This window comes from Enoplosus armatus, chromosome 21 (genome assembly GCF_043641665.1).
Source record: "Enoplosus armatus isolate fEnoArm2 chromosome 21, fEnoArm2.hap1, whole genome shotgun sequence".
Lineage (NCBI taxonomy): Eukaryota > Metazoa > Chordata > Actinopteri > Centrarchiformes > Enoplosidae > Enoplosus > Enoplosus armatus.
Window position 1 is genome coordinate 18344945 of NC_092200.1, and position 27594 is coordinate 18372538.

General features: G+C 45.7%; 1 protein-coding gene across 2 annotated transcripts; it reads right to left on the reverse strand.

Annotated features, from left to right (window-relative positions):
* On the reverse strand, positions 1 to 25356 carry snx7 (sorting nexin 7). Of its 2 annotated transcripts, XM_070928076.1 has the most exons (10): positions 25199 to 25356; positions 20125 to 20206; positions 19973 to 20061; positions 19393 to 19503; positions 18839 to 18997; positions 18257 to 18455; positions 17144 to 17343; positions 15978 to 16064; positions 11673 to 11825; positions 1 to 1907 (listed from the first exon to the last, which is right to left on the reverse strand). In XM_070928076.1, exons 1-10 carry the CDS (start codon positions 25280 to 25282, stop codon positions 1827 to 1829), a joined length of 1245 nt encoding a protein of 414 aa, XP_070784177.1. In that variant the 5' UTR covers positions 25283 to 25356; the 3' UTR covers positions 1 to 1826. The 2 variants fall into 2 exon arrangements, with proteins under 2 accessions (XP_070784177.1, XP_070784176.1); XM_070928075.1 differs by having other exon boundaries at positions 19973 to 20206.
* Between the last annotated feature and the right edge of the window lie 2238 nt (positions 25357 to 27594).

Below are 27594 nucleotides of genomic sequence, written 5' to 3' on the forward strand. Positions count from 1 at the left end.
GTGTGAGATCTGCCTTTATTATTATGTCAACATCTCAAAATCAATTTTCAGTCACATTTCGTTCTTTTTGTTGTTTTTTTTTTTTTTTTTTTTTTTTTTTACATATTCAGTAACGATAAAAGCGAGAAGAAAAAAAAAAAGAAAGAAAGAAAGAAAAAGATCAGTATAAAAAGATTATTTAAGCATTCTGTTACCAAGACTTCGTCAGACATTGTAAACGCAAAATCTCTTATCGGCACAAACATTCTTGAGAGTGTTTCATAAAGCATTGAAGGCTTCTCCGCTCAAAGTTTGACAGGAGATCAAAGGCACTGTGTGTTATTCATACTGGTCCGAAAGGAAAACTAACTTGAGCTGAATGTAGATGTCATCTGTATACGATGTTCAATGCATTCCTTGAGCCATTTTGTAACGAAATGTTAGAATCTTGAGAAAACACGTTTCTAGACCTGAACGAGCTTTTAGTCAAAGGAGGGCGATCCAAACGTCTTGCTTCGACTTGGCTGAAAAGACATCACGACACCACAAGTCTTAAAGCTGCATAGCATTCTGGTCTTCTTTTTTTGGACCAAAAAAAAATCTTAACTCAGGCTCCATTTACTAGCTTTCCCCCCCCAGAACTTTCAACCAGGAAAAAGCTAGTAAGTGGACCTTGGGTGAAGACTATTTGTCAAAACTACCGTTCCCAAGATCAACAATGAACTTTCACACTCAATACACAGTTAGTGGCATGGTTCCAAGAGACTTCTCTGAGCTCCATGAAAGCATTTTGGTTAATATTTGCAGGGGGGAAAAAAAAAAAAACTGTGGTCATGGCTGAAATGCTGAAATATGGTTAAGGATTGGAAAAGATGGTCAGATGGTTCCATGACATTGGTATTACCGATGCAGTACCTTAGCATCAGCAGCTGTGTCCCAATCCGAGGACGTCATATTTTGAAGTCGGCATTTTAAAATGAATACATTAGGGCTGTTTATTTTTCAAAAATAATCTAGCTGGACCCTAACGAAGGCGTGATTTTGTTCTAACTGATTCAAATGCAAACCACGAAGCCTAATCATAAACCACGTTTTAGAATTTGACGTTATTTTCCATTCAGTGTGGCGTCCTCTGCTGCCTCGCTGAGCTTACAAGTAACTTCTGATTTGTTGTCCTGGTAACAACGAAATCAGTGGCATTTTTTTTTTTTTTTTTTTGTTAAAAAGGCACTTTCATCTACGATTCCTCCCTCTATGGTTTTGAAGCCATGCGCTTCGTCGCATTACTTTGGAACTTTCAGAATTCCTTCTGTAACAAGGAATTCTAAAAACACTACAATTTCCTGACGATAAAGTTGGAAACTAACACAGTTTAAGAGGGCCACCTGAATGCATCTTTAGTTTTAGGCATCCCCAGAAGTGGGACACAGCTGTCCTCCATATTTGAAAGTGTCACTACGTCGTCTAAACAGAGTATAGTTAGTGTATCTATGAAAAAGAATGCACCACACAACAGCAGAGTGGAGCCAGAAGAGCCAGGAGTCTTCTTTCAACTTTTGGCAACTCACACGGAGGTGTGTAAACACTGATGTGTGGATATTTGGATCACAGTTGTTGGTTTTAGTGATGCACAATCATCACTGGAATGGCGAGAGTGGGTTTAACCTCTTTGGCCAGAAAGAAAGAAAGAAAGAGAGACAAAAAGATAGTGTGCTTGTTTTGTACATCGATGCATGTTTGCATGAGTGGACATTGGTTCAAAGTCTGTATTTGGATGTGTTGGGACAGACAACAGAGGGTGCGCTTCATGTCATTATTTTTCGAAAGAGGATCGTCTCCACACTTTTTTAAGATGCGTCTTCCTCATCTCTCTGCTCGCCGGGCTCCGCTCTCTGAGACAGGAGGAACGACTCCCACACAGCCAGGCACTGAAAGAGAAGACACATCATCATCAACATAGAGGTTTAGGTGGTTGTCTAAAAGCATCCGAAAAAACCACTTTCCAATAACGCGACAGTGACCGCCGCTCTTGATACTGAAGAGGCTGAAAATGCCACTTCTCTCCACTGCCCTCTTCATAAGTCAATACAACAAAATCTGATTTCAACAAAATGAAATCATCCCAATAACTACTTGTTGTGGCCTATATGACTCATCACATTACATTATCCGTTATGTCTTGTGAATTTAATGTGTGTAGAAATGGAAATGGAGATGGAGATATTGTGGTTTCACAAGCAGCCGGTCTACAGTTTGGAGATATTTAACGTCAGCAGCTAGCTTAGCCCCAGAGACTGCACACAAAACCAAGTCATGCCAGAATGTAGGCTCACCAGTAGCTAGCTAGCTAGCAGCTAAGAAGACACAACATAAATGAGAGAACTTACAGTGGGTTTCCTCATTTCCTTTTGGTCGAGGCTAGCTAGATTTCCCCCGAATACCGATCCCTGCTCCCATTCGCGCGTGACCCCATGCAGGAAATGTCCCTGAACGTTTGAGGGACAGGCTGCAAGGGGGCTTCCCATGAGTTGCTCTTTTTTTTTTTTTACCATCGATGGTGAAACAGGGTTTAGACCAGCAAGATTCTGCACTGAAAAACCGCCGGGATGCTGCTGCCACTTCATGATAAATTGAAAGAAACGGGCATCACATTCATCATTACCGTCGTGGTAAAAGTAGAACAGTGGTGAGGTTCTCGTCAGCACTATCGGATACAAAACAGTGTTCTGTCAGAGCTTTCCCCCCCCCCCCCCCTTTCTCTTTTGATCTCGTCTCTCTCTTCGCTCTTTCTCTAACTCCCTTGCCATCTCATCAGTGAAGGCACATTATTGCAGCGACAGAAGCACTGAGAGAGTCCCATTGTGGATGTGTGTGTGTGTGTGTGTGTGTGTGTGTGTGTGTGTGTGTCGCGGAGGACAAAGCAAATCACACTTTTTACGGCGGTAAAAGCAGTTATCTAGATAGCAGGAGAGGCAGGAAGTGGAAATGACAGGCACACACCAACAGGCACAGACACACTCAAAAGCCAATCTGTGAACTTGGGTTCCACTCCGTCGGCGCGCATCAATAAAGCGCAGTCGGTTCTTCCAGGGTAATGGCAGTTTGTTTAGAGGCGGCAATAAGTCAGAGCCTCGGCCCGTCAACCCTCCGTTTAACAGCCAATTTCTCTCGATGGCACCTCGGTTTTTTGTCGTACAAAATGATTTCGGGAGGCAACTTAAAACCACAATGGGAGGAGCCAGAAAGTCCAGTGAAAAGACTAACTAAGGCCATGAAGACGAACTTCACATCTTATACCAACTTACCTACATTTCTTTTAACCAAAAAAAAAAAAGGCTCTCTAATGATTTAGCAGCTAATTTCTAATTCACGCTAATTTTAAACATGTGATTTGGGACAGCCAGCCAACCCCTCCCATCATCTCAAACCACACGTGGCGGTTAGCTACTTGGTTGAGGTAGCTTGATTAATTCGCCCCAATATTCACAAGCGTGCTTGACGAGAGGGGATTCCCCCCCCCCCGGAGGCGGTTGCGTTGCTTGGAAAACAGCAGGGCGTCGCCGTCAACCTTCACCCACAGCAGGTGAGGACAAGGCGCTGCCGGGTAAAGCTGAATTCGGTGTCTCTGGAGACGCCAATTGCTGCGAGGACCTGCTCACCAGGATTGGTATATTCAACTCTGGCCAGGAGCGGAACGTGTGCGATGTTTAGGTTTTTGAATGACCCCTTTGCACGTTCGTCCACGCAAAGCCCAGAAAAGGCAAATATGAAAATAAATAAACCACAGACAGAGAGTTAAAGCGTCGTAACACCTCTCTACTGAGCAGATATAAGCTCTGGTTTAAATGACCACATGCATGTCCTGTGTAATGCACAGGAACCGACACATTAACACAAAATGCATGCAAAACGCCAACACACACACACACACACACACACACACACACACACAGGGCTTCATTCAGCTACATGCACACACAAACAAACAGACAACCCGGGGGCTAAAGCTCTAATTACAGGGTTCATTACGAAAGCCGAGGCCTGATCAGCCGACAGCGATCCTCCAGGCTCCACTGGTGCCGAACAGGTAACCATGGAGAATCAGAACAAACACACACAGATGGCGGGGGGGGGGGGGGGGGGAGACATACCGCAACCTCTCGTACACACTGACAACAACAAAAAACATAGTGCAGAATTTTATTTTATATTAAGAGTAGGCGTGGTGCCTCTTGTCGAGATTCCACGCAACCCCTGCTGTAAATCTAGGCTCGGTGCTGTTTTCTGTCCCAGGCAGTGATGATGTTCCCTGTCAGGACGCTCTCGGTGGTGCAGGAGTGGAAATTCCTCAGTATTTGAGGGGATACCCGGAATTTTCCTCAAGCGTCTGAGGTGAAAGAGTCTCTGCCTTGCTTTCCTCACCACTGAGTCAGTATGCAGAGCCCAGGTCAGGCTCCTCTGTGATGTGGACACCAAGGCACTCGAAGATGTCCACTCTCTCCACGAGGACCCGTTGATATTAAGGGGGGGCGAAGTTCCTTCCCTGCTTCTTCCCAAAGTCCTGAATCAGCTTCTTAGTTCTCGCTAAGTAGGAAGTACAGCGGGGAGCTCAAAACGTAGGCCCTGGGGGTGGGGGTGGGGGAGCTCCGGTGTTAGGGATGAGGGTGGAAGACCACCAGGGGTCTGCCCGTCAGGAAGTCAAGGATCCAAATGCCACAGGGAGGCGTTTAAGTGGTACTGAAGTAACCAGGCTACAGTCAGCTTTCTCCACTACGCTGATTTCTTAAACACCACGCAAACGAGAAACCTGGTTTCTGTCATCGGGAAAGGGGGGGGAAGGAAAACCGGATTTCCCCAAGTAGGTTTCTTCTGGAGAACGCAGAGTTCTCTGTAATGTATATTACGGGATGCCGGCTTTCTGAATCGAGAAATCTAAATTTCTACAGCTGAGCGACTACAGGGCGATGCGTCCTGGTATTTAAAAAGGATTCCATCCAACGTCTGCGAAAAAAACACTGAACTAACGCAAAGTAGCAGCGTCTTGCATCTGGTTTGACAGGCAACAAAACACAGCGTCTTCTATGCTATGCCGGATTATTGACCTCCTGCATATATATATATATACACACTGCTTTACAGTAACCAGAGTGATGAATTAAACTGTTGGTGGCAGGAAGTAAAGCAGAAAAAGTAAAGATTACTAAACTAGATTTCTTTATCGAGCTGCCATTGGTTTAAGTTTTAGTGTGCCATGATTTTGTCATTTTTGTATTGGAGGATTTTCCATCTCACAAGCCCACAAGATACACTGATTGATACATATATAATATGTACATACAGCGGCACACAACTGTTGGCACCTTCGGTCCAAAAACACCAGGACGATCCTATGAAGTCACAAAAAAAAAAAACATAATCTGAAATATAAACAACATCCTACATAGTTATATCAGTCCCATTCTCCAGCAGAGTCCCTGTTGCTATGAGGTAACCATGGCGACGCCGACAAGGCTCTGCCATGGTGACGGCCCGAGCACTCAGCTCATCACAAACCCACGGCCGTATGATAATCATTGTGCCGTCAGCAACTGCTGGATGTGGGGAACACAGAGCTTTGTCATGTTTTGGATGCTAGCAGTTGATGTAACTTTAAATTCAGTTCATCATATTAATGTAAAAAAAGAAAAAGAAAAAAAGAAAAAGAAAAAGGTCTCTCTGTGCTGCTTCTGTTTTGAACTTGGGACTTAATTCGTACTGCCAAGCAACATGAGTCAGACTGTGGCAGGCTATGGCCCCGCCAGGACGAATGGGCATTCATGAAATAAAGATAAATCAGTCATTAGTATCAGCTCGATGTTTTCAATAAATGCACATTTTAAACCCGAGTAGGTTGAACATTTGCCTGGCAGGCATAACGCTTGGTCCCGTGGGTTGAATACTTCGGACGTTAACGGTGGTCTTGCTACCGTAAGACAACACGCAGAATGTGCAAATGGAGCAACTGGGGTGAACGCGGCCTGCAGACGTGCTAATAGAATTGCAAATATCGCCGCGTCCTCATTCTGCTGCGCGGGTTATTATTCTCCAACAGCGAGCCGGGGGTTTGTCCTATCCATACATAAAATTTTTAGAATAGAATTTTTTTTTTTAAATGAAGGTAATCACCTCTCCGGTATGTGGAGTGCTGCTAAATTAGTCTCTTTCCCCATGTTTGACGGAATTAACGCCTACCCGCAGCAGTCCATCAGTGATACGAGTGGTTCTGTGGCTGTTTGGCAAATGATCCATTGCATGAAGTGCCTGAAGAGCAACCAACACAAAAAAAAACTGATGCAGGAGTGGTGCATAAGGATTCAGCTTTGTCTTGCATAATACCAGCCGTGTGCCGAGTATGGGTCTGCATGTAGAAGACAATTAGCTTAGCTTAGCATGAAGACTGGAAGCAGGGGGGAAAACAGCTAGCCTGAACTGGCGACGTCTGTCAAATTGATTCTGCAAATATCCATATCTGTTGCGCTTCGATGCTGTATTATTGTTAAATATGTAATATTTAATATGGGGGGGGGGGGGGGGGGGGGTCAGCTTCATGTTTTCCATAAGTTGGAGATGGGTTCACCAGCTGAGGTCTTGAGGCGTTGAATAGTTTGTGGTAAGCGTGTCTTTCGCCAAATGTTACGACAGTCCAGCCACTTAAGGGAGCCCCGCTTGGTGGTTACCCCCCCCCCCCGTTGAGTTAGCAGTGTCTGTACCGGTCTCAAGTCATGGTGGGATTCCAATCATCTACTGAACACTGGTGCGTTGCGGAACGGCAGCCTGTTATCCTCTTCCTGTGCAGTAGCGAAGTGGAAGTGTGGGCTGGGTTTAGGGTTTAGGGTTAGGACCTCATGGCTGTTATTGTTCCATTTCAAAATACAAAAGCCACAAAAAGGTTGGCGTGGGGGGAGGATAAGTTTGTCCCCCGCAATCCACTTCACACCTGTCCTCCCCTGCCCCCTCCTCTGTCACTCTGTGTTAATGGTGCGCGGGAATGACTGTCAGAAGGACTTGGGACTTGTTAAAGTGACGACTTCGGGTGCGCTCGAGCGCTGAAAGATGTCTAAATCTCGTCCCGTGACGTCTTGATTGTTGTGTTGATTACTCTTACGGAAGATTGGTCTATAAAAGAGGAGGGGGGGGGGGGGGGGGGGGGGGCGACACCATGCCCCAAATCCTCACATTTGACAAACCAGAACAAGCGTGAAGTGTTTCACGAACGTTGGCGTCGGCCACTATTCCGTTTTCAAACCCTACATCCCATCCTTTCTCTTCCTCTTGCTCCTTTGAATCTCTTCCTCTTAAGCCTCCCCCCGGCACTCCTCGCCCGCCCTGCCTTCTTTACGCTCTTCACGTCTCCTTCTGTCTCCCATCCGCCCTCACCCCCTTCTAGCTCCCAGTCTTTCCCCTGCAACCCACCTAGGCGGTATGAAACCCTCCCAGGTGCAGGTGTCTTATTAGATTCTTATAGGGCCATCTCTCTGCGCTCCGCTCCAATAAATCATTTACGGGGCCCGTGGCTACACTGGCCCACATCTGCACCTGAATAACAATGTCAGCACACGGCGAGGAGCGAGCTCATCCTCCGGGACGCCGTCCGGAGAATAAAAAAAAGGGTTGAATGCATTTCAAATGAACTGCAATTGGTGTTGCTGTTTACAGTTCAACTCAAGAGGGTTTTTTGTTTTGTTTTTTTGGTTCCAAATGAGCCGCTGAGACGAAATCGACTGGATGTGGTTATCTATTGTTTTAATAAAACAGCCCAAAGCCCCATTTGGAAAGAAGGTGGGTGAGAAAATATTAACTACGCCGCTCCTTGGTACCTTTATAGCCTCCACGAGTTGCGTGCCACGGCCACTGCTGCAGCTGGTACGTGGGCCAGATCACTACAATAACTAACTGTTTGCAGAGTACCTCGCCCCCCCCCCCCCCCCCCCCCCCCGCCCCCCCCCCTACAGCTCCCCTTTAATATCTCTGGGTGTACGGTAGGCCATTGGGGGCAATGTTGAGAATTAATAAGCAGGATGGCAATGGCAATATTGGATTTACAGGATGCAGAACAGTAGCTTAGTGCCCCCCCAGGTTGCACAGGTTTGTATGTGGTTCTGTTTATAGTACAAACAAAGGCGTCTGCATGGTCGGACATCTTCATACTGTGCAGGCGGCACGCACTGTACTGTCAGGTGGCCTCCTGGAACTTTTTCTCAATTGAATTTACAGAAAATGTACATTATGATGAACTGCATATCAATAACGGGAGAAAATTACACATTCTGTGATCGAAGATCGCGTCCACATTGACAAACTCTAGCCTGGCTCTAACGGACTCTGTGTTTTTCACCACAACATATATGATGGGATCCCAAAACCACCTTTTTCCATTTTCTTTTATTACACCCCACATGACTCAAACCAGTTGATAAAATAACAGGAATTTTGCAGCTTTTCATATGCAAAAACCTCTGAATACATTTGGGAGCACCGGATATTATCCAGATGGAAGAAATTCTCAGAGGGCCGACATGTGTGCCAAAAACCAGCAGGTATTTGGGGCTGTAATTAATGCTGGGGGAAGGGGGGTGGAAAATCACACACACACACACACACACACACACACACACACACACACACACACATCTGGACAGGATTGAAATCACTGAATATACAATATTAAAGTCATCCTACCAAGCATACAGAACTAAATCCTGTCCAAATAGGGCTTGAAATTTGACCAAAAATGACCAAATCAAATCAAACGCTTTTACGTATTTGGAGTGTGGAGTAGATAACGACTGTTACTGCGCGATTGGCTGTCTCCAGTCCTGGGTCATGCCACTGGGCGGCTTCTTGAGTCACGGAGGGCGGTGGCCAAGATGTTATTTGGGAGGTTCCGTTCACAGTGAGAGGCATTCTGCCATGCCGAAAGAACTGTAGTCCATGCGCGTGAAAAGTGGGTTTGGACATTTGCAGGTACATTCGTTAAGCTGTTCAATGTGTTGCAGATGAGCAGCTAATTAGCCTGCAAACTGACGTTAGCATTAGCAACGCCGAGGACCAAGTTTATCGTCGTCTTTTTTTTTTTTTTTTTTAACAGTAACAGTTGTAAAATCACATCGTCTGCATACGCCGTGTACTATTCTATGACAACGCACATTTTTTGCAACGCCACCGTCGCTGCAACCTGGACACCAAACGCAATCCTACATGAACTTATAAGTTAGCATATAAACTTTTTTTGTTTGTTGTGTTTTTGGTTTTGGAAAGACAAAAAAATATATATATATGTGTCCATGACCCTCCAAACTACCTGGGCTCGAGTACCACACACACTCACCAACTGGATATTGGACTTCCTCACAAAACAGACCCCGGACGGTTCGGAATGGCGGTTAAACCACCTCCCATGTAGTGCTCAACACCGGAGCCCCCCCCAGGGCTGAGATTAAAACCGCCCAGAACATCATTGGTACTTATATCTAGCGAGCTGCGCAGAGCTCAAAAGGACACTAAAAGGCGGCGCCCATGGCCGTACCCACAGATCAGGCCCAGCCGACGTTTTAAAGCTTAGTTCTAAGAGATAGTTTCACCGGCTGTATTAGAAATGCTTTCACGTTCAGAAGCCCAGTGCCCCTTGGCCCGCTTCTATATACACACACACACACTCACACACGCTCTTGTGCGCGCACTCAGACACGTGCACGCGCACACCAGCGCTCATTTGTCGTATTGCATTTGCTTGCCGGGGGCCACTGTGCTGTGTGATGAGTGGGGTTTTTTTTTTTGTTTTGTTTTTTGAGGCCAGGAGAGAGGCGGCCTGCCCCCGAAGACAGAGAGAGAGACACACTGGAGAGAAAACCCAAATATGACAAGGACAAGGACACACACACACACACACACACACACACACACACACACACACACACTCCCAGTTATTACACTCACTGTGACAGAAAAGCCCACTCAAATGCCATGGTCATCTAATGTGAGCGAGAAAAGGCTTTAAATATGTCACTTTGGGCTCTGGGGAAGTTGTGATGGACATTTTCCACTATTTCATACACCGACAATTTAACAATTAATCAAGACCTGGTCTGAATTTCCACCGGTCCAGTTTAGATCTGGAAATGACCAACTAGATTTGCTTGAATAAAGTCATTTGAATATCGGACATTTTGAATTTTCTATCTGATGCTGTGACACTGAAAACGGGGGGCAGTTTCAAAGCACATTCAGTCAGATAGACGGTTTTTCAAAGTAAAATATTTCAGTGCTATAGATTCGGTGGCATTTCGGTTTCAACAGTAAGTGCTCAGCGGTGATCAACCCTCACAAAAGACGCGTACCATAACCAAAAGGTTTGCTTCCAGTCGGGGGGCCTTTTGTTGCACGTCATCCCCCTTATTACACCCTTTACTTCCTGTCTATATCTCCACTGTCTACTATTAAATAAAGGCAAAACACCCCTAATACAAAACTAAATAAACATCTTTTAAAGTATTCAGTCAAATCCTTTCAGCATTTCTTTGCTTCCAACAGCGGCCAACCATCTCCCTATGACAGGCAGGAGCTGGGACTGCTGCGCAACAGAGCAGCCATGAAGCGGACATTCAAATCTCCCCGATTAAAAAACAGGGAACAAGGACACGTGCCTTGGAACGGTTGGCAGACTTTAACTGACAACCCCATCTACAGGCCGCCGCCGCCGCCACCGCCGCCTGCTGGCAGAGCTCCCAGCCTCCAGGACCAAAACACACCCAGAGCAAATGGAAGCACATCTTTATCCTAACTGCACGCTTAAGACTCCGGCATGACTGACAAAACCTATAAAATGATAGTTACCATAACAAATTCACCGTCTCACTCTCCTCCTGCCGTGCAATGCTCTCTCCTTCGAACCAGCTCCATTGTTCTTTTAACTCCCCGCGGGGGCCGCCTGCTGGTTAATCCGGACATGGGACTGTCTCCTCTTTCTCGGGTCCTCCTTTTGTTCCACGTGTCACTCTCCTACTCCACTGCTGATGTGTCTGCATGCTCAATATATCTCCATCCTCTCCCTCTGAGAGTCACGTGAAAAGACACGAAACCGGCAAAGTTGGTACCAGTGTCCTCTGCCGATTCACAAAATGACATCCGCAGTTAAAAGTTCGATGTGGAGTTTGCTGTGAATGACACCGGTGGCCGCTGTTTTGCGCTCCGAAGGCACGAGCGAGCGTCCGGGGGCTTTAGCCAACACATCCGCATAGAATAAAGCAGATCCACGCTGTGTAGCTAAGTTACGGCTAGCTTTTTTTTTTGTTTTTTTTACACGTCTGGCCCCCTGCCCTACGCTGATGGAGCCGGAGGACAGGCGATCCTCTAGCTGCAAAAAGACCGCAATCTCGGTTTACCCAGTTGCACCACTGGAAAGGCCCCAAAGTCATGACCTAGGGGTTTTCGATCAGTCAATGGGGAGCAACGTTGGTGTCAATGCAACTAGAACATCGGACGCTAGAACAGGATGTTAGCTACCGTAGTATTGCGAACATAAGATTACCCCGTATGAGTTGGCGTTTTTACCCCCCCCCCCCCCCCCGTGAGGAAAAAGCTGCTTGTGCGTGGGCTTGGATTAAAAGTCTTACGGTACGTAACGAACGCTGTGTGGTCGTCAACCTCCAGCTCACCTTCTCGTAGTACTCCACGTTCTTCTCAGCAGTGGATATAAAGGCTGATTTGAGGTCAGTTCTCATGCTGCTCTGCCAGCGGGACCAGTCTCCCTTCAAGGCGTTGCTGGCCAGCTCCACCCGGTCCGCCAGACCGTCCACCTCCTCCTGCAGCTGGGGAAACAAAAAAAAAAAAAAACAATGACTGACCACTGATCAACTGTCTGTTGCTGGGACAAAGTACGCCTCAAGTCTGGAGTCTCAAGTCCCAAGTTAAAAAGGGGGAGCTCCACCGATTTGTGCGTTTACAGGTGTTGGGGATAACAGCTGCATTGTGCTCCGCTTGAGGCTCGCTGGCTTTTTGTCAAGGGAAACGGGGCGACGCTAACTTCCGGGGGTTTGCCTACAAAAACACGTCATCCCTGCAGCGCTATTTTGGCATTTACGGATTTGCAAAAAAATATTATACAGTATAATGACATGATCAAAAAGTGAAATATTCACTTTGCTCACACTGCACTCTCCTGAACCCCATTTCCATCAATGGTGAGACAGCGGAACAGGTTTGACACTTTCAAACACCTTGGAATCCCCGCTGGACAATAAACTCAGTTTGGACAAAGACCGCTTGTGACTACAAAAAAACAAACAAAAAAAAAAAATCGCACTGAGCCTTTACTTGTTATTAGGTATACAACCTATTGTGCATATTTGAGCAGGAGTGCACGAGGCGTTATGGAGAGGCTGAAGCACGCATGGTGTTTACCTCTCCTTTGCGGTGCAGGTCATCAGATAGCTAGTTAGCGTGCTGCCGAGTGCAGCTGGCTTCCCTGAGCCTGAGCAGGGATTAGCTGTCTGACATTTAGACTGACAGTGGCATTTTCTCAAGTTCAATAAACAACGCATGCATAACACCGGCTTATCCACACCATGTATATATATATATATATATATATATATATACATATATTAAGTGTGGGGATCTCAGTAGCCTGCTTGTTACTGCAGTGATATCAGCCAGGCAAGGCTATGGCTGAATAGCATCTAGCATCTGTGTATGTGTGTGTACCCCCCCCCCCCCGATGTTTTCCTATGTGCATGCCAGGTAAAACATAGTCAAATTGCTCATTTAGCTGGGTCACAATTGCATATGCAAAAAAAAAAAAAAAAAAAAAAAAAAAAGGGCCATATTTGACTTTTAACTTCCTACAAATGTACCAGTGTCTTTACCTAACTACTAATATTGGACTAACTTCAGTAAGAATTCAAAATACTTTCCTCCACCGCCCACTTCTTTTAATCCAAACAACAACACTTCGGTCAAACCCTAAAATAAGTGTTTTCAATTACAGCTGTTCTGGAAGGCCCTTTGGTAAAAGTACCCATGTAACAATATAAAATGATTCAATTACAAGTGAGCGACATAAGTAAAATGACAAGAAGCAGTGGTGGTATTCTACCTCTTTAAAGAAACTCGAAATAATGGTGCAATATGCTCTGGTGAAACACCTGGTTCCTCACTGTGTGCTGCTAAATTGGAGCGACGCTGCCCCCTCCTGGTTGTGTCGTGTCATAGAAACACATTCAGCCTGTCCCTGGAAAGGTTGGCTTCAAGTCTTAAGGCTTGCTAGCAGCCTCTCTGGTGTCCAATACCCTTGTACTGAGGGTGACTCTGAAGTACAGCTCTTCAGGGTCCCATATTCTGCTCATTTCCAGCTCTATATTTTTATTCTGGGACTCCACTCAAGCAGCTTTGTATGATTCACAGGTGAAAAAAAGTCCTTATGTATCTTCTCCTGGCCCTTTCTGCAGCCCCTTTAACTAAGAGGTGTCTTGATTCCCTCCCAAACCCAGATCACGTAAAAAAAAAAAAGATTTGATAAGGGATTTGAAAGGATTCAGCTTCAATAAGCAGATTTGGAACTGGATTCACATCTGATAAAATGCCATCAAGCCCCATCCCTACTCATGTCCCACGTTGGGCTTTGGGCACTAGGAGCTGAAAGGACCTGTGAAGACCTCAAGTCTAGAGGAGGGACCACAAGGCCATTCAAATCCAAAAGGGTTCATTCCCACGAGAGCAACAAATGTCGTGGTGATGGACCAAAGTGTGCAAAAGGAACTTCTGTCTGGAAAATCATGAGAAATCATCACACTAACTCTTGCCTAGTAGTCGAGAGTGTGTAGGTTTCGGTATTGAACCTTAATACTTTTTTTTTTTTTTTTTTTTTAATGCCAAAATGCGTTTATATCGCCAAGCATAAAAAAATAAAAAAAAATAAAAAAACTGCCAAGTATTGCAAGCTGGCATCAAATGTCTGTTCGGATTGGTCTTGGTTTCCTTATTCCTGTGATCAGACGCTCCAAATGTTCAGCTAAAATGTAGCCTTTTAGGGAACCATCAGCATTTGACACGTTTTTGGCTTCCTGTTGTTAAAGTGAGTGTTTGTAGTTTTCAAAGCGAAGTGTCAGAAAAAAGGGATCGCTTCGTTACTGACGATGCTTTCAAGCGAAAAAACGTATAAACAGAGTGAATAAAATCATGCAAACAGAAATGAGGACATTTATTGCAGCAGTATGAACAGATCTAGCCTAACGCTAAACGCCCTGCCCGGTCTAAAGCAGCGGTTCCCAACCTTTTTCTTAAGGGACCCCCTATTTTATTAATATACATAATAATAAAAATAATAATATAACCTAAATAGTGAACTTAATGCCTGCGGGATGATCCTGTGGATATATATCGCAAAGCATCAGATATATTTGTGTTGCTAAAAATATGAGGAAAAATCATCCACGTCCTTATTATGATTCTCTTTTAATTTCACTAATCATACATCCGTTTTAATAGTCCAAGCAGCCTTGGCTTTATACCAAATAAATAAAAGATACAAACTTCTAGAATGACCCTTAATAATTCAGTTGGCTTCGTCACAGAAATTAATTAAATGCATGTATATTATATTTTATTTACATATCATATAAAAACAGCTAGAACTTGAGATCTTGCCTCATGATGTCTTTGTTTTCTTCAGATTCACCGAACTGCTCTTCTCCGTCCATTCAGATAAAAGCATATTTGTGACGCGTTGAGAGCATGCAGGCAAAACACCGTTCGAATCAGTGATTTCAAATTGTTTCAAATGTGCCGGGAGCCCGGGTCGACGGCCCCATCCTAAAGTTACAAATCGGCTGGCTGACGCTGGCTGATGCCGATTCTGCTTCAGCATCTATTCGAAGGTAAGCAAATGCTGCTTGCAGGATTATTCACTTAGAATGGAAAACGAGCGCCCACATTAAACAAATGTCGAGAACCGAAAAACACGCAGTTCTTTATCCGATAACACACTTTGCCCCCGCGTAACCAATACGTTCGTGAATGAAAGCCGCCGTGTTTCCTCGGCTCTCTCTCTCTGTCTCTTTGACAAAAAGGCCCAGTTGGAAACGGTAACAAAAGGCATGTATTTGACATTTCCCTTCTCATTAGTACAGATGTGTTAAAAGGCAGGAGGCAGGCTTGATAGGCATTAGAAGCTGGAGGACTCCATTCACACAGCTAATTAAAGCAGGAATACAATATAGGTCTGTGGGGGGGAAGGGGGGGATACACAGTCCTGCTTCTTAATTAAAATCTCACAGATGGATCTTGATATCAGCTGGGTGGGTGGTACACCTGCAAATCTACACACACACACACACACACACACAACAGCACATTAGATGCTAACACCTCAAGTACAAAGTGTCTAAAAATAGCTCTGTCCTTTGCTTTCCCAACTTTCCATCTTCGTCCTTTTGTCTGCTGACATTTTGAAGCGAGTCGTCGTCTAAAAAAAGAAAATAATATATATAAAAAAAAAAAAAAAAAAAAAAAAAAAAAGAAGGGATGTGGGAATTTTCATTACGCCGCGATTAGCCCCCGGGCTTACACTGTGAAATAATATTGACAGCTCTTATTCCCACTGAGCTGAGGACTGACTTCCAGCCGACAAGCCTGGATATCTAGATAATCCGCCCCCCCCCCCCCACACACACACACTCCCAGGAAGCCCTTTTTCCTCCCCAATATGAGCTGGGGGGTGGAGGGGGGTGGGGGTGGCCCTCTGGGAGAGGCCCCACTCCATGCTTCACTTTATTACACCTAATCTCTGGGAGGATGACTGGAGGACACACAAACAAGGCTCGGCGGGCTCGCGGGGGAACGCAGGGAGGGAGGAGGGGAGTGTGTGTGTGTGTGTGTGTGTGTGTGTGTGTGTGTGTGTCTGATTTGCCGTCAGTGTATGTGGATGTAAAAAAAGAAAAAAAGAAAAAAAGAAATGCACTTACTGCTTCTTGGTCGACTTTTCTGGATGCCAGGGCCTCGTTCTTGGCTTCAAACTCGGCCTGGATGTTGTCTCTCCGTCTGATCACCGCCTGAGACGGACCAGTGGCACAGAGTCACTTTTAATAAAACTCATCCATCCAAGTCCATTTTTATTTATTTATTTTACAGAACTCACAAATTGCCCAGAACACTTGATATTGGTGAGTTTTTTTTTTGAAGTGCGATTCCACAAATGTTGCTAATCTCCCAAACAGCTGTTTAAAGCACCCTGAACTCTGAAAGAAACCATTTCCAGAAATGATGCGGACTGAGCCGCCTGCAGGTCTTGCTCAGGGTTCTTACCCTTTTTAAAAAAAAAACAGAAGGGAGATCCCTTTCTGGGAAATTCTCACAGTGCGTGGCTGCAAGCTTGGGCACAGATGCAGCTCACAGGCAAAGGGGGGCGGGCGCAGTTATTGTAGATTTTTAACGCTGCTCGACAGACAGACGAACATAACCTGCAACTTAGATCCCCAAACAGCATTTCGGTTCGTTGTTTGTAGGCAAATTACACCGATAACAGATTCAGTAAACAGTGGCTCTGTTAGAAACGGCTGTCGCATGTGAGGGAACAACAACAGAAAGTCCAGAAAGAGCCGGGAGAAGACACATAAGGACCCCCCCCCCAACTGTGAATCATGCAAAGCTGCTCTGGCGGAGTCCCAGAAGAAAAATACAGAGCAGGACATGAGCAGAACATCCTTTAATATTTTAAAAGGCTTTGAATATAGGCTGCATATAGTCTCATCGTGTTTTAACACCACCTCCGTTGCTACGTTTCTCTAAAAGAAACTGTCTTCAGTCTGTTTGACCTACATGTTCATCTTCAGTTGCCGCCACCTGCATTTTGTCCCCATCGGGGTTACAGCTGAACGCATTGCATTTAAATATGTAACGGGACGCGCGGTAGGACTCCATCACTTTAACATCCATTAAGGGAATTCAGCTCCGGTAAATGATGAGCGAGCGGACGCCGCCGAATAAAATGTAATGTAGTGTAAACTTACTGACTCTTTTCTCTGCTCTTTATTTACCCGTTGCCATGGGGAATCGTAGTTTCAACTCAGAACGAACATGAATACAGCAGTTGTGGGGGTGGAGGAGTTCCCGAGACGTGGTCTGGGCTCACCTTCAGGGTCTCGCCGCAGAGGACGTACTCGTGCAGGGCCGGGACGAGGACCTCAGAGAGGTGGTGGATCTGCGCTTCCGTCTCCTTGCCGCACCGCTCCACGCAGCCGGCCACACCCTTCAGCGGCTCCGCCAGCTCCTCCTCGGACCCGGCCCACTGGGTGTAGGAGGGGCTGTACTGCTTCAGCTCGTCCAGATACTCTGGAAGCCACAACGTAAGACAGCCGGGTGGGTTAAACGGTCACAGTCACAACAGCTTCACAACTATTGTCCAGTGTCCTCGTCCTTTACGTTCAGAGGGGCCTGACTATTTAACGCCTTCCAAGTCAAAATGATATTAAATCCTAATAAATGACCCGGAACTAACTAGCTTGGCACTGCAAATGCGAGAATGCTCTGGAACCTTGCCGGTTATTGGGCAAGGTTCCACGGCCGCCGGCAGCGCAGTCAGAGATTTCGGTGTGCTACGCTAGCAGCGGCTAATGCAGCCTCTAGACCTCCAGCAGACATGAGGAGCGGTCTCCAGGGGTCTGGTGAGCTACTAGTTCGTTACGACTCCACACCCCCAGGTTCTTTTCCATTTTCAAAGCTTGTAATCTTCAGCCCCCGTTTTATTTTGATAGAACAACTATGATTTAAAAAAAATCTGTGTCATCAACATGACAATCAGAGGAAACCGCAGAGCAATGACTTGTGTGTCCACTGTAGGACCTGACCCCTGTAGCGCACCGTAACATAACAAAAAGGGGGCTGATGACAACATTTATTGGGGATAAACAAATATGGAAACGTAACATTTCAAATGGAAAGACTTAAAAGCTGAAATTGTGTGAATAGTGATGAAACATTTCCCATTCAAGCCTTTTTTTCCCCCCCTAATTCTGACATTTCTTTCAATAAACTATTTATTAATAACTTTCTTTTTACAATTAAATTAAAGTTTGCAGTATTGCAAATATTTTTTTCCCCCCCATTTTCTTTTTCTATTTTCCTCAACTGGTATATATTGAAATTTAGGGAAATATTGTACATGATGAGGGAAAATGATTTACTTCACAGACATTTTAGATATACAGTATTTAAATAGCTTTTTTAGGACTCAGGGGGAGGGTACCTTTCTGCTCCTTGATGATCCTCTGGGTGACTTTGTCCACGGAGCAGACCTTGTTGCTGAATTCCTCCACGTACTCCTGCATCAGAGTGAACTCCTCCGGCCGGCTCCTCAGGCCTCGTACCGAGTTGGCCACCGCCCTCACCGTCTCCCCCATCCTGCTCAGGAAGCCCGGGCCCTGTTTCCTGACAGACAGCAACTCCTGCCGGAGTCGCACACCAGCATACCCCGGTATACTTTATTTCCTCATTTTTGTTTCATCAACCAATTACACCTTTTCAAAGAGCTGCTCTGAGAATGTTGCGGAATCACTCCCGAGCAAGGACGGAGGTTACGTGTGATGTGGTTAGCCTAGCTTAGCATTACGACTGGAAGCAGAGGGGGAACAGCTAGCCTGACCCTGTCCGAAAGTTCAAACGCACGCCTACCAACCCCTCTAAAGCTCATTAATTAGAATCACACGTGTGTATTATCAATTGTTTTGTCCATGCAGAAACAGAAAGGTATGAAACAGTTTGAGATTTCAGAGGGAGCACCCCCACCACCCGTGGGATGTGTGTGTGTGTGTGTGTGTGTGTGAGGCACCTGCGCAGTGAGGAAGACCTTGAAGTGCTGGCTGCAGGACAGTATGGGATGTTCAGAGATCTTGTTTAGGAAGCGGTGCAGAGCCCTCCTCCTGGTCTCGATGAAGTCCTCGTTGAAACGCTCCACCATGCCCTTCATCACGAACTTCTCCGGCAGCGGCTGAGGACGCAGCGGGACATTGGTCATTAGTCATACACGTCAGTGCAACACATACATACATATACATTGTTATTGTATATATTTTTTTACCTCATTGTTCACTTAAATACTGTAAATGTGTATATATTTTTTTTTTCTATTTCTTATTTTTATATTTTGTACATACTTTTAGTTCTAAATTTATGCTGCTTTCTACTCTTGAATGGGAGCACTGGTACTGTACAATTTCCCCCCGGGGATCAATAAAGTATTTCTGAAATACTCCAAAAACTCCAAATAACTACCAAAAAGGGGGTGTGTAATGCAAAAAAAAAGCTACCATCTGTATCTTTATGTTTATGTCGCAAAAAACACTGCATGTTCAGCATGGCGGTGCCGCCCGCGCCGGTACGTACGTGGACGATGAGCGTCGGGTGGCTTTCTTCAAGTCTGCTCCGGAGCCACAGGAAGTCCTGGTAGCGCCGGCGCACCTCGTACTCGCTGGAGTCGAACTCGCTCCGCGTGGTCTGGCGAGAGAGAGAGAGTCATAAATCGGTAACCAATGACTCGAATCATTAACGTCTAAGGGGGCAGTTCTAACAACTAAGTGATGCAAAATTAATAAATAGCTTAAAGCTGCAGTTGGCAATATTTTCGAATGATAATTTTGGTTGAAATAACTCATTTTGACCGTTACTAACAGCATCTAATTGAAGGGCTCCTTTAAAAAAAAAAAGAAATGTGTGTCTGTGAGCACCCGCCCCTCTTTGTATTTAGTCTGGACCTGGTCTGAATCAAACAACCAATCAGAGGTTAACCAGCGCGTAACTGGCCAATCACATCGGCTCTGCGCAAACAAGGGCGTTCTACAGAAGGCTCCACCTTTCTGGATTTGAAGTGTGAATCAGAACGGTTGGAAGGGAGGAATCAAAACACCTGAACCAAGAACCCACCCCCCCCCCCGATTGCCCTGATTGCACAGTAAGACCTCCTCACCTTGGTCACGACTCTGTACATGATGAAGGTTTCGATGGCAGTGACTTGGCTCTCTGGGTTATCAACGGTGACGAAGATGTCTTTGGTGTTGGTATCCCGCTGCTGCTGCTGCTGCTGCTGCTGCTGCTCCTCCTCCTCCTCCTCCTCCTCCTCCTCATCCTCCTCCAGTCTGTACTGGTTGACCATGGAGCTGGGAGAGATGGGCACGGGACTTCCATCTGCCAGGGATGTGTTCTGAACCAATGAGACAACTGTTAGCCCAGAGCGATGTTTACAGCAAACACAAGCTCTTCAAGTTGTGTCACTTTCCATGTGAGCAACACAGGGAAGGGGGGGGGGCCAACTTTGTACAAACTCATTTATTTCAAGCGTACCTCAGTCTAAACCCATCACTTCCTGCATGTGCGCCACAATATGTAGGCCTTTACCGCGACAATGCCATGCAGGCTCCGTCACCGTTACCAAAGACAATCTTTCAAAAACTTTAGATTTAGAAATGCACTACACGTTCTGTCAGAAGGCAGTTTTTAAACATACAAAAACAGACTGGGGTCACACCTTACTAAGCGACAGACTTTCAGTAACTGAGCTCCTTACAGCGGCTCAGTGTTTACCGATTGCCTGTGGTTTTGGCATGAGGTCAGCTCGGTCTTGTATGCAAGAGGAACTTGTTTGAAGTTAGTTTTATAGTCTCGCTGTACTCCATGACAACAATGAACATAAACTTGTACCACCCACTGACCCCTACATGAAGATGGACGACATGGGACCTCGCGCCACGCAAACGCAAACACTGCAGAATCTAAACGTAAAAATGAGATCAAGCCAAGGCCTGAACTGATTGTCATTTCGATGGATCGTGCAGCCCTACAGCGCTGGTGCATATTATCACTGCGAAACAACAAGAAAGATTACGTTTAAGGTCATTGAAAAAGTTTGGCCACCAGAGAGCACGAGTGTATTTTCACGGCAGTAAAAAGCACATATATTGCACCCTGTGAGTTGTCACTTTTTAAGGAGTACTTGGACTACTGAAGTACATTACATACTACAGTAATTACTATAATGCAACATCCAAAAGTTGCCTCTCATTGAATGGAAATACACAGTTAGACAACTTACATATTTCAAGGAGTGTATGATTATCATTCTAGAAGACTGTGACTGCTGTGACTTTCAGGAGTTAGGACTTCCAACAGTGATACACCCGGTTTATCTTTGACTACTAACTTCGGGAGCCATCTGGGCCCTGTGGGCGCATTTTCAATTTGCAAACCTATCCAGATGGTGCGTGGGGTAAGAACTTAATTGAGGCTAAATATGCTCAGTGAAAAGACAAAAATTGGACTGGATTAATCCCCAATTCATCCATCCCTCTTACACACAGGCTGTACTGTACGTTCAGTCGTAAAAGAGTGAAACTGTTGCCGTTCTCAACTCTCTAACCCGGAGCAATTTACAGTAGCAAGATCAACAGGGGGAAAAGATTCCAAGATTATAAACATTCCAAACAACCCATAGTAAGGAGGTCAAAGATCAGAAGTGGCAGCCGTAATTTTACCAGAGGAATGATCATGCATTTTATAGAACGATGAATAACTACATGGACCCAGGCTACTGGCACCCCAGTGGGCATGGGAGTTACACGATTCACTAGGCTAGGCACTGGTTTGGTGATACTCCTGTCAGATTTTGCACAGGCAGCGTCATCTAGTCGAGAGCCAAAGTGAAACCGGGAACTTCCGGGCCCCGTTCCAGAAGTCAGAAAAGAAAATCCCAATTCAAAGTCCCACTGACACTTCGAACGACCCAATGACTAAAAATGCAACCCTGGAACGGACCCTTTCTCTGAGGTATGCCGCGTGGCTCGCTACATATGTCAGGATAGCTTTTGGAACTTCACTCTGACGCTACCATTCCGCTCATCTACCTCTGAACGATCGGCTGCCGCGCCACTCCAAGGACCCTGCGGAATGAACTCCCCACTGTGTTCTCCCAAACACTGAAAACCCACCTTTTCAGACCGCAACTTGACACCCATTCTTAAAAGCCAACAACACTTTTTCAATGTCAAGAATCACCTTTTTTTTTTGGGACGCAGTGGTGCGAAGGAGTCTGGGTTTAGACGCTGATCCGGGTTGGCAAAGTACACAGATTCACAAAGCTCCCGCAACTAACAAGTCAAACCCTGAACGCAAGAACCTCACAAGGGTGAACCGCCTCTACGCTGCTTGAAAAGGGATGCACTCATGAAGCATGATTTCTGTCCTTTGTTAGGAAATTCTTTAGTAATCTCTTGGTTAAATCAGAACCCCCCCCCCCACACCAAACCTTTCCAACATTTGGGTCTGTGTCCAACCACTTGTGTAACTTTCCAAGACTAACAATCCGACTTCCCACCATGGGACTGAACAACCATTGCCATACTGCCGAATTTCTTTCACTTTAACACTTTGTCCAGCTGACGCCAGTAATTCATTGCCATTGCAACCCTAACCCCTAATCCTTAAGAGAGAGCCTCACATTTGTTCCGTGATGCGTTCATCTTTAATTTGTGGAAAAATACTGGTCACGAGAGTTTTGAAGAGGTTTGTGTGGACCTTTGGGGACACTGGGGATATGACTGCAACCGCACAGGTTGCAAACGGATAATAAAACGGTTGAACCTAAGAGGCTGTACATAATATATGGTGGCGACATCTGTGCGACTCATTTGTAAGCACAGGCTTACAGTGGAATGGCATTCAAATCGCGTCCAGTTTATGCAAACAGCAGTGAACCATAAGTGCGCCTGCCTGCAGGTCCCGCGTGTACACAACAGCTGTGGAGCTGCTGAGGTCAGCGGAGGACCCAGAGCGCCGCTCCACGCTACAAAACAATGGCGCTAAACATGTGATGCCTTCTCTCTCTCTCTCTCTCTCTCCCCCTCCCTGACAGGTGGTTATCACCCGACCATACATATGCAGCAGGGAGCTCTCGCTGTTTTTCTTTCCAGGAACCCGCAAACACGGCACCGTCTGTCGCCGGTGTGTTAATGGAAACATGGCGGCACGCGGTGGACTTTTAACTCCTGCTGAAACCAAATTATACACAAAGAATAAGCACAACTAACGTCTGTGTCTCCGTCTATGAACTGGTTGTTATGGTAACAGCCAGATGAGGAGGAGGAGGAGGAGGAGGAGGAGGAGAGCAGGGCATTCTACCTCTGTTCCCAGGTACCACAATGTCATCGTACAGCGCGGCAGGCGAGACCGGAGCCGTTGGGAGGCCTGCTGCACATGCCTGCTGGCACATATGTTGACTGCTTGAGCCAAAACGCATCCACGGCTACGAATAACCGTTCCACTCAGATCCAGTGGTTGTGGAGAAAAGCAGCTTCGGATCACGTCAGCAGCAGCTCAGTGTGTTTTAGTGACAGCAACCTGATTCGGCTCGCGCTGGGATCCAAAAGATGGATCTGTGCATCCGTGTCTTTCCCTCGACGAGTACGCGCCGAATGACGCGTGCCTGGCTGCGGTTACTTGTTTTGCGAACGGTACAACCAGCGTCGAAAAGTTATTACAAAAGCACGACTAATGCAGATTAAAAATAAGACTTTGAAACACTGTTTATTTATCACCATTTTATATAATAATTGTGATGTTTGTGGTGGTGGTGGTGGGGGGGGGGGGGGGGGGGGGTTGTCATTACAACCTGCCTTCAAACAGGACAAAGAAGGGACTGCGTTTTCCCCCACTGAGTCCATTATTTGTTGATAATGGCACACTGTGTATTATCATGTTGACGCCACTTATTAACAGGTGCGGTTTGAACTGTTCTACATTTTTTATTCTGTGTATTGTTCAGTTTGTCTCAAACGGCTTGTTTCAGACGGGGGGGGGGGGGCAGGGGGGCGCTGCAGAAAGGGCCAGGAGAAGATACATGAGGACTTTTTTCAACTGGGAATCATGCAAAGCTGCTCTGGTGGAGTTCATTGTGGTTTCCTGTTGTCATACTGTATTAAAAACCACCAGAGGAGGAGAGTTATTGCTGGGCAGGCGTCATAAAGGTTGGGGGTATCAAGTACTGGTTCCAAATTTCAGTGTCAACAAAAACTGAACAGAAGCCCCCTGTATTGGATTGCATTAGATAGTGCAGGTGTGGCTGGGAAAGGGGCCACCCACTGGGCGCGTACAGACCCTACAGGCCCTCCCTGCACCTGATCACGGAGCCTGACTGCTGATTTGTGACTAAGTAGATTGAGGCTGAGGTGTTCTGTTTTCCGGATTTGTTTGAGCCCCCCCCCCCCCTCCCCTTTGTTCACATTCTGACCCAAATAAACGGCCCGGCACAAACACACAGAATGAAGCCATTTTCACCCACGATCCTCCAACCTTTCCAAAGCCCTTGTATGTCACTTTCGCACAATATCACATGGAAGCAAATACTGAGTAACAAACTACAGCATATGTGGACAAACAACTTTCTTGCATGCAAAGAATGTGGCACAAAACTGCATGTAGAAATGTCACAATATGTGGCCTTGATTTATATGCATACTACATGACCCACAAAAAAAAAATGTAACTCTGGGCCTTCATCAAATCTTCAGAGGGGATATTTTAATTCGGCTTCTACATAATCCACCAAACACCACCAATGCAACGCCATTTTTTTCATCTGACACTGCTCACTCCCGAGTTTAACAACCAGCAACAACCAACAGGTACAATCACCAAGGGTTAAAACCTGCCGGACTAAAAAGTGATCAAGGGTCATTGTCTGAACCGAATTGAAAAGGCGGGTCTGCAGAGTTGTAAAAGCCCCTTAAGTGCATCTTTACATGCTGGAAAGTTTTATTTTGAGCAAACAAAACGTTGAATCGTTCGAAAAAGTGAACGGAGTTTGGCGCTGGTGTTTCCACAAAAGACGCGAGCTGTTTGGGACAGTCGGGTCCTAAGGTCAGCTCATCAGCTGATCCAGGAAATGTGGTTCCTGGTTTCCTTCCTTCTCTACGTGACAGTGTTCGGTCACGATGCGCACCACCAGACTGTCACTATGCTGTACTCAGCACGGACTGGAGGACGCTTACAGCCCAGTATACGCCTTCTTGTGCCAGCGAGGGTTAAAGCGGGTATGTTAGCGCCGGGGGGGGGGGGGTCGAATCGAATCCACGTAGCAAGACAGGCAGCGGAACAGTTTGTGGCCGGGAGGTCCGACGCTTTCAGCCGTGTTCTCTCTCTTTACCTTGCTGAAAACCTCCAGGTCTTCGTCCTCGTCCAGGTCCAACATGTGTCCCGAGAAGTCCGCGGGGACCGCCTGCCCGCTCATCTCTCTCTCGCTCTCTCGCAAACTTTTCTAAATGAACTGGGCTCATCGGACAGACCCGAGAGGCAAAACTTCCACCGCAACTCCAGAGCGGGGGGGGGCGTCGACACCATAGTAGCGCTTCCGCTTGCGGATTTCAAAATAAAAGCCGCGCAATTGTTGTTCAGTAAAACGTGCTTTTTTTTTTTTTTTTCTTTTTTTTTTTTACAGATTTTCGTGATGGATTAAAAAATATATATATTTCACTACATAATTAATAATAATAAATAATAATAATGTAATTTCAGTTGCAGCTGCTTCGTACATTAAAAAAAAAAAAAAAAAGATATTGTGAAAGCTTATAATGTGTGTGTTAGTTTACACAGCTGCAGCCTGACCATCATTTTGTTGCCCCGTTAAAAACCTTGTTTTTTTTGCAGGACATTCGGAGCAAACTGGTCATCCTCCGGGACTTCTGGGATGATGCTGTTGAATGGCAAACCAGAACCTTGCATACGTCCCTGGGGAGCCGTGGCGTGGTGCAGTCCCAAGTTGACTGCATCATCCACTGACTGTCCAGCAGGGGGGCCTGGGATGGTTTCCTGTAGCTGGTGGTGTCCCGCAGGCCTCTCCACACTGACGCAGGGTGGGCAAACCTCTCAAGTTGGGTGAAAACTGGTGAAAAAGTTTGCCCAGGTGAATTGTCAGATGTTCAAAGCTGAAAACTGAACAAATAAACACAAACGGAATGAATGTAACTGACAGAGGAAACACTGATGTGGTTTGGTCACATCTAGCTGGTACCTGATCTGCGTAAGAAGGTCAGCATTGGCACCGCTGCCTATCCAGTGTATCAGATTGGTGCATTGCTACTTCAAATAGATCATCGTGTGTGTGTGTGTGTGTGTGTGGGAGTGTGTGTGTTTGCCGTCTCATTAGTCGTCCTGATCAGTTAGCTACTTACTGTTGTATACGAGTGACTATAGATGTATTAACTGTGACGCAGTTCATCATTACAATTATTTGACTGCTGTAGTGTGATTCTGTATTTAATCTAATATGTCAGCTTTTCACTTTGATGCGACTTGTGAAACCTTTTAAAATATTAAAGGATAAAATGATCGATACTCTTGGTATATTTTTGGCATAATCTTTCCGGGTGACTGTCTCCTGCGCTTTCTATTTATTCATCATTTCAACTAATTCATCAACCTCTTCCTGATGCCTGTTCTGTTTAGGCTCTTTGTGTTGTTAAACCACATGAATTACCCACGTTTTCCACGTGCAGACACACGTGTGAAATTTAACGCGTGAAAACATGTTGAAGTCACATGTGGAATATGTGGAAACATACTTTGCACATGGGAAACGTGGTTTAGGAACATTTTCGTGGTGTCATGCGTGAAGCCCATCTAAATTCCCATGTGAAACCTATGGGATGACATGGGAAACCATGTTGCAACATGTCAACATACGGCTATAAGACTGTTTAACTGCACATAAATCTGCACAGTTTGTACATACTTTATATTTTCCGTGTATATATTCATTTTTGTCCCCCATATTTTTTATATCTGTATCTATTATTTGTATGTTGTTTTTCCTTTTTAAAAAAACATTTCTAATTATCATTGACACAGTGCTCGTCTGCTGTGTGTTTCTGCACCTTTCTGTCTTTGCTGCTGTGACTTGTAAATTTCCCCGCTGTGGGATTAATAAAGTCTAAGTCATCACATGCATCCACACATGGAGCACATGTGGAAATCATGGTACCACATGTTGCAATATGTGCTAACACGTGGAGCACATGGTTTCACATGTAATCCCATACATTTCACATAGTAGTATGTTTTCCATCTGCAAAGCACAATTTTTCAAAACGAACGCCTTTTATTTTGGTGAAAAATCAAGGCGCTTCCGGCATGGCGCTGGAAATGTTTACTCTTGACGCAGCTGCGCAGCGCGTACGCGCATATGCGGAAGGACCGGAGCAGAAGTCACTCCCCTCGCTCTCCAGCTGGGGAGGGACAGAGCTGGGCTGAGTTGCTGAGCTCCTGAGTTTTCCACAAGAGCCGAACCAATGGAAATAAAACCAAGATGCAGATGTTCTGTCCTGTGACATCGCCTTCAATAGGAAAAAAGGAATAGAAAAAAAAAAAAAAAAATGTCTGCCCTCAGAGGGAGAAGAACATTATTTAATGATTATTTAAGAGTGCTCCACATTCAAACTTGATGCACATCATTAAAAAAAAAACAAAGACTTGAACAGCACAGTGTATTTCACGAGCATTTTACAAGACGTGCTTTGTAGTAGACTGCAGCGCAGATCCTCCGCA

Bases quoted from the DNA above. Each gene is read 5' to 3' on its own strand.
- snx7 (XM_070928075.1), bottom strand. From the start codon at position 25,282: ATGAGCGGGCAGGCGGTCCCCGCGGACTTCTCGGGACACATGTTGGAC. The intron at 18,998-19,392 runs GTACGTACCGGC...CTGCGTCCTCAG, and splicing joins ACCCGACGCTCATCGTCCAC to CCGCTGCCGGAGAAGTTCGT. The intron at 18,456-18,838 runs GTGCCTCACACA...CGACTCCGGCAG, and splicing joins AGGTCTTCCTCACTGCGCAG to GAGTTGCTGTCTGTCAGGAA.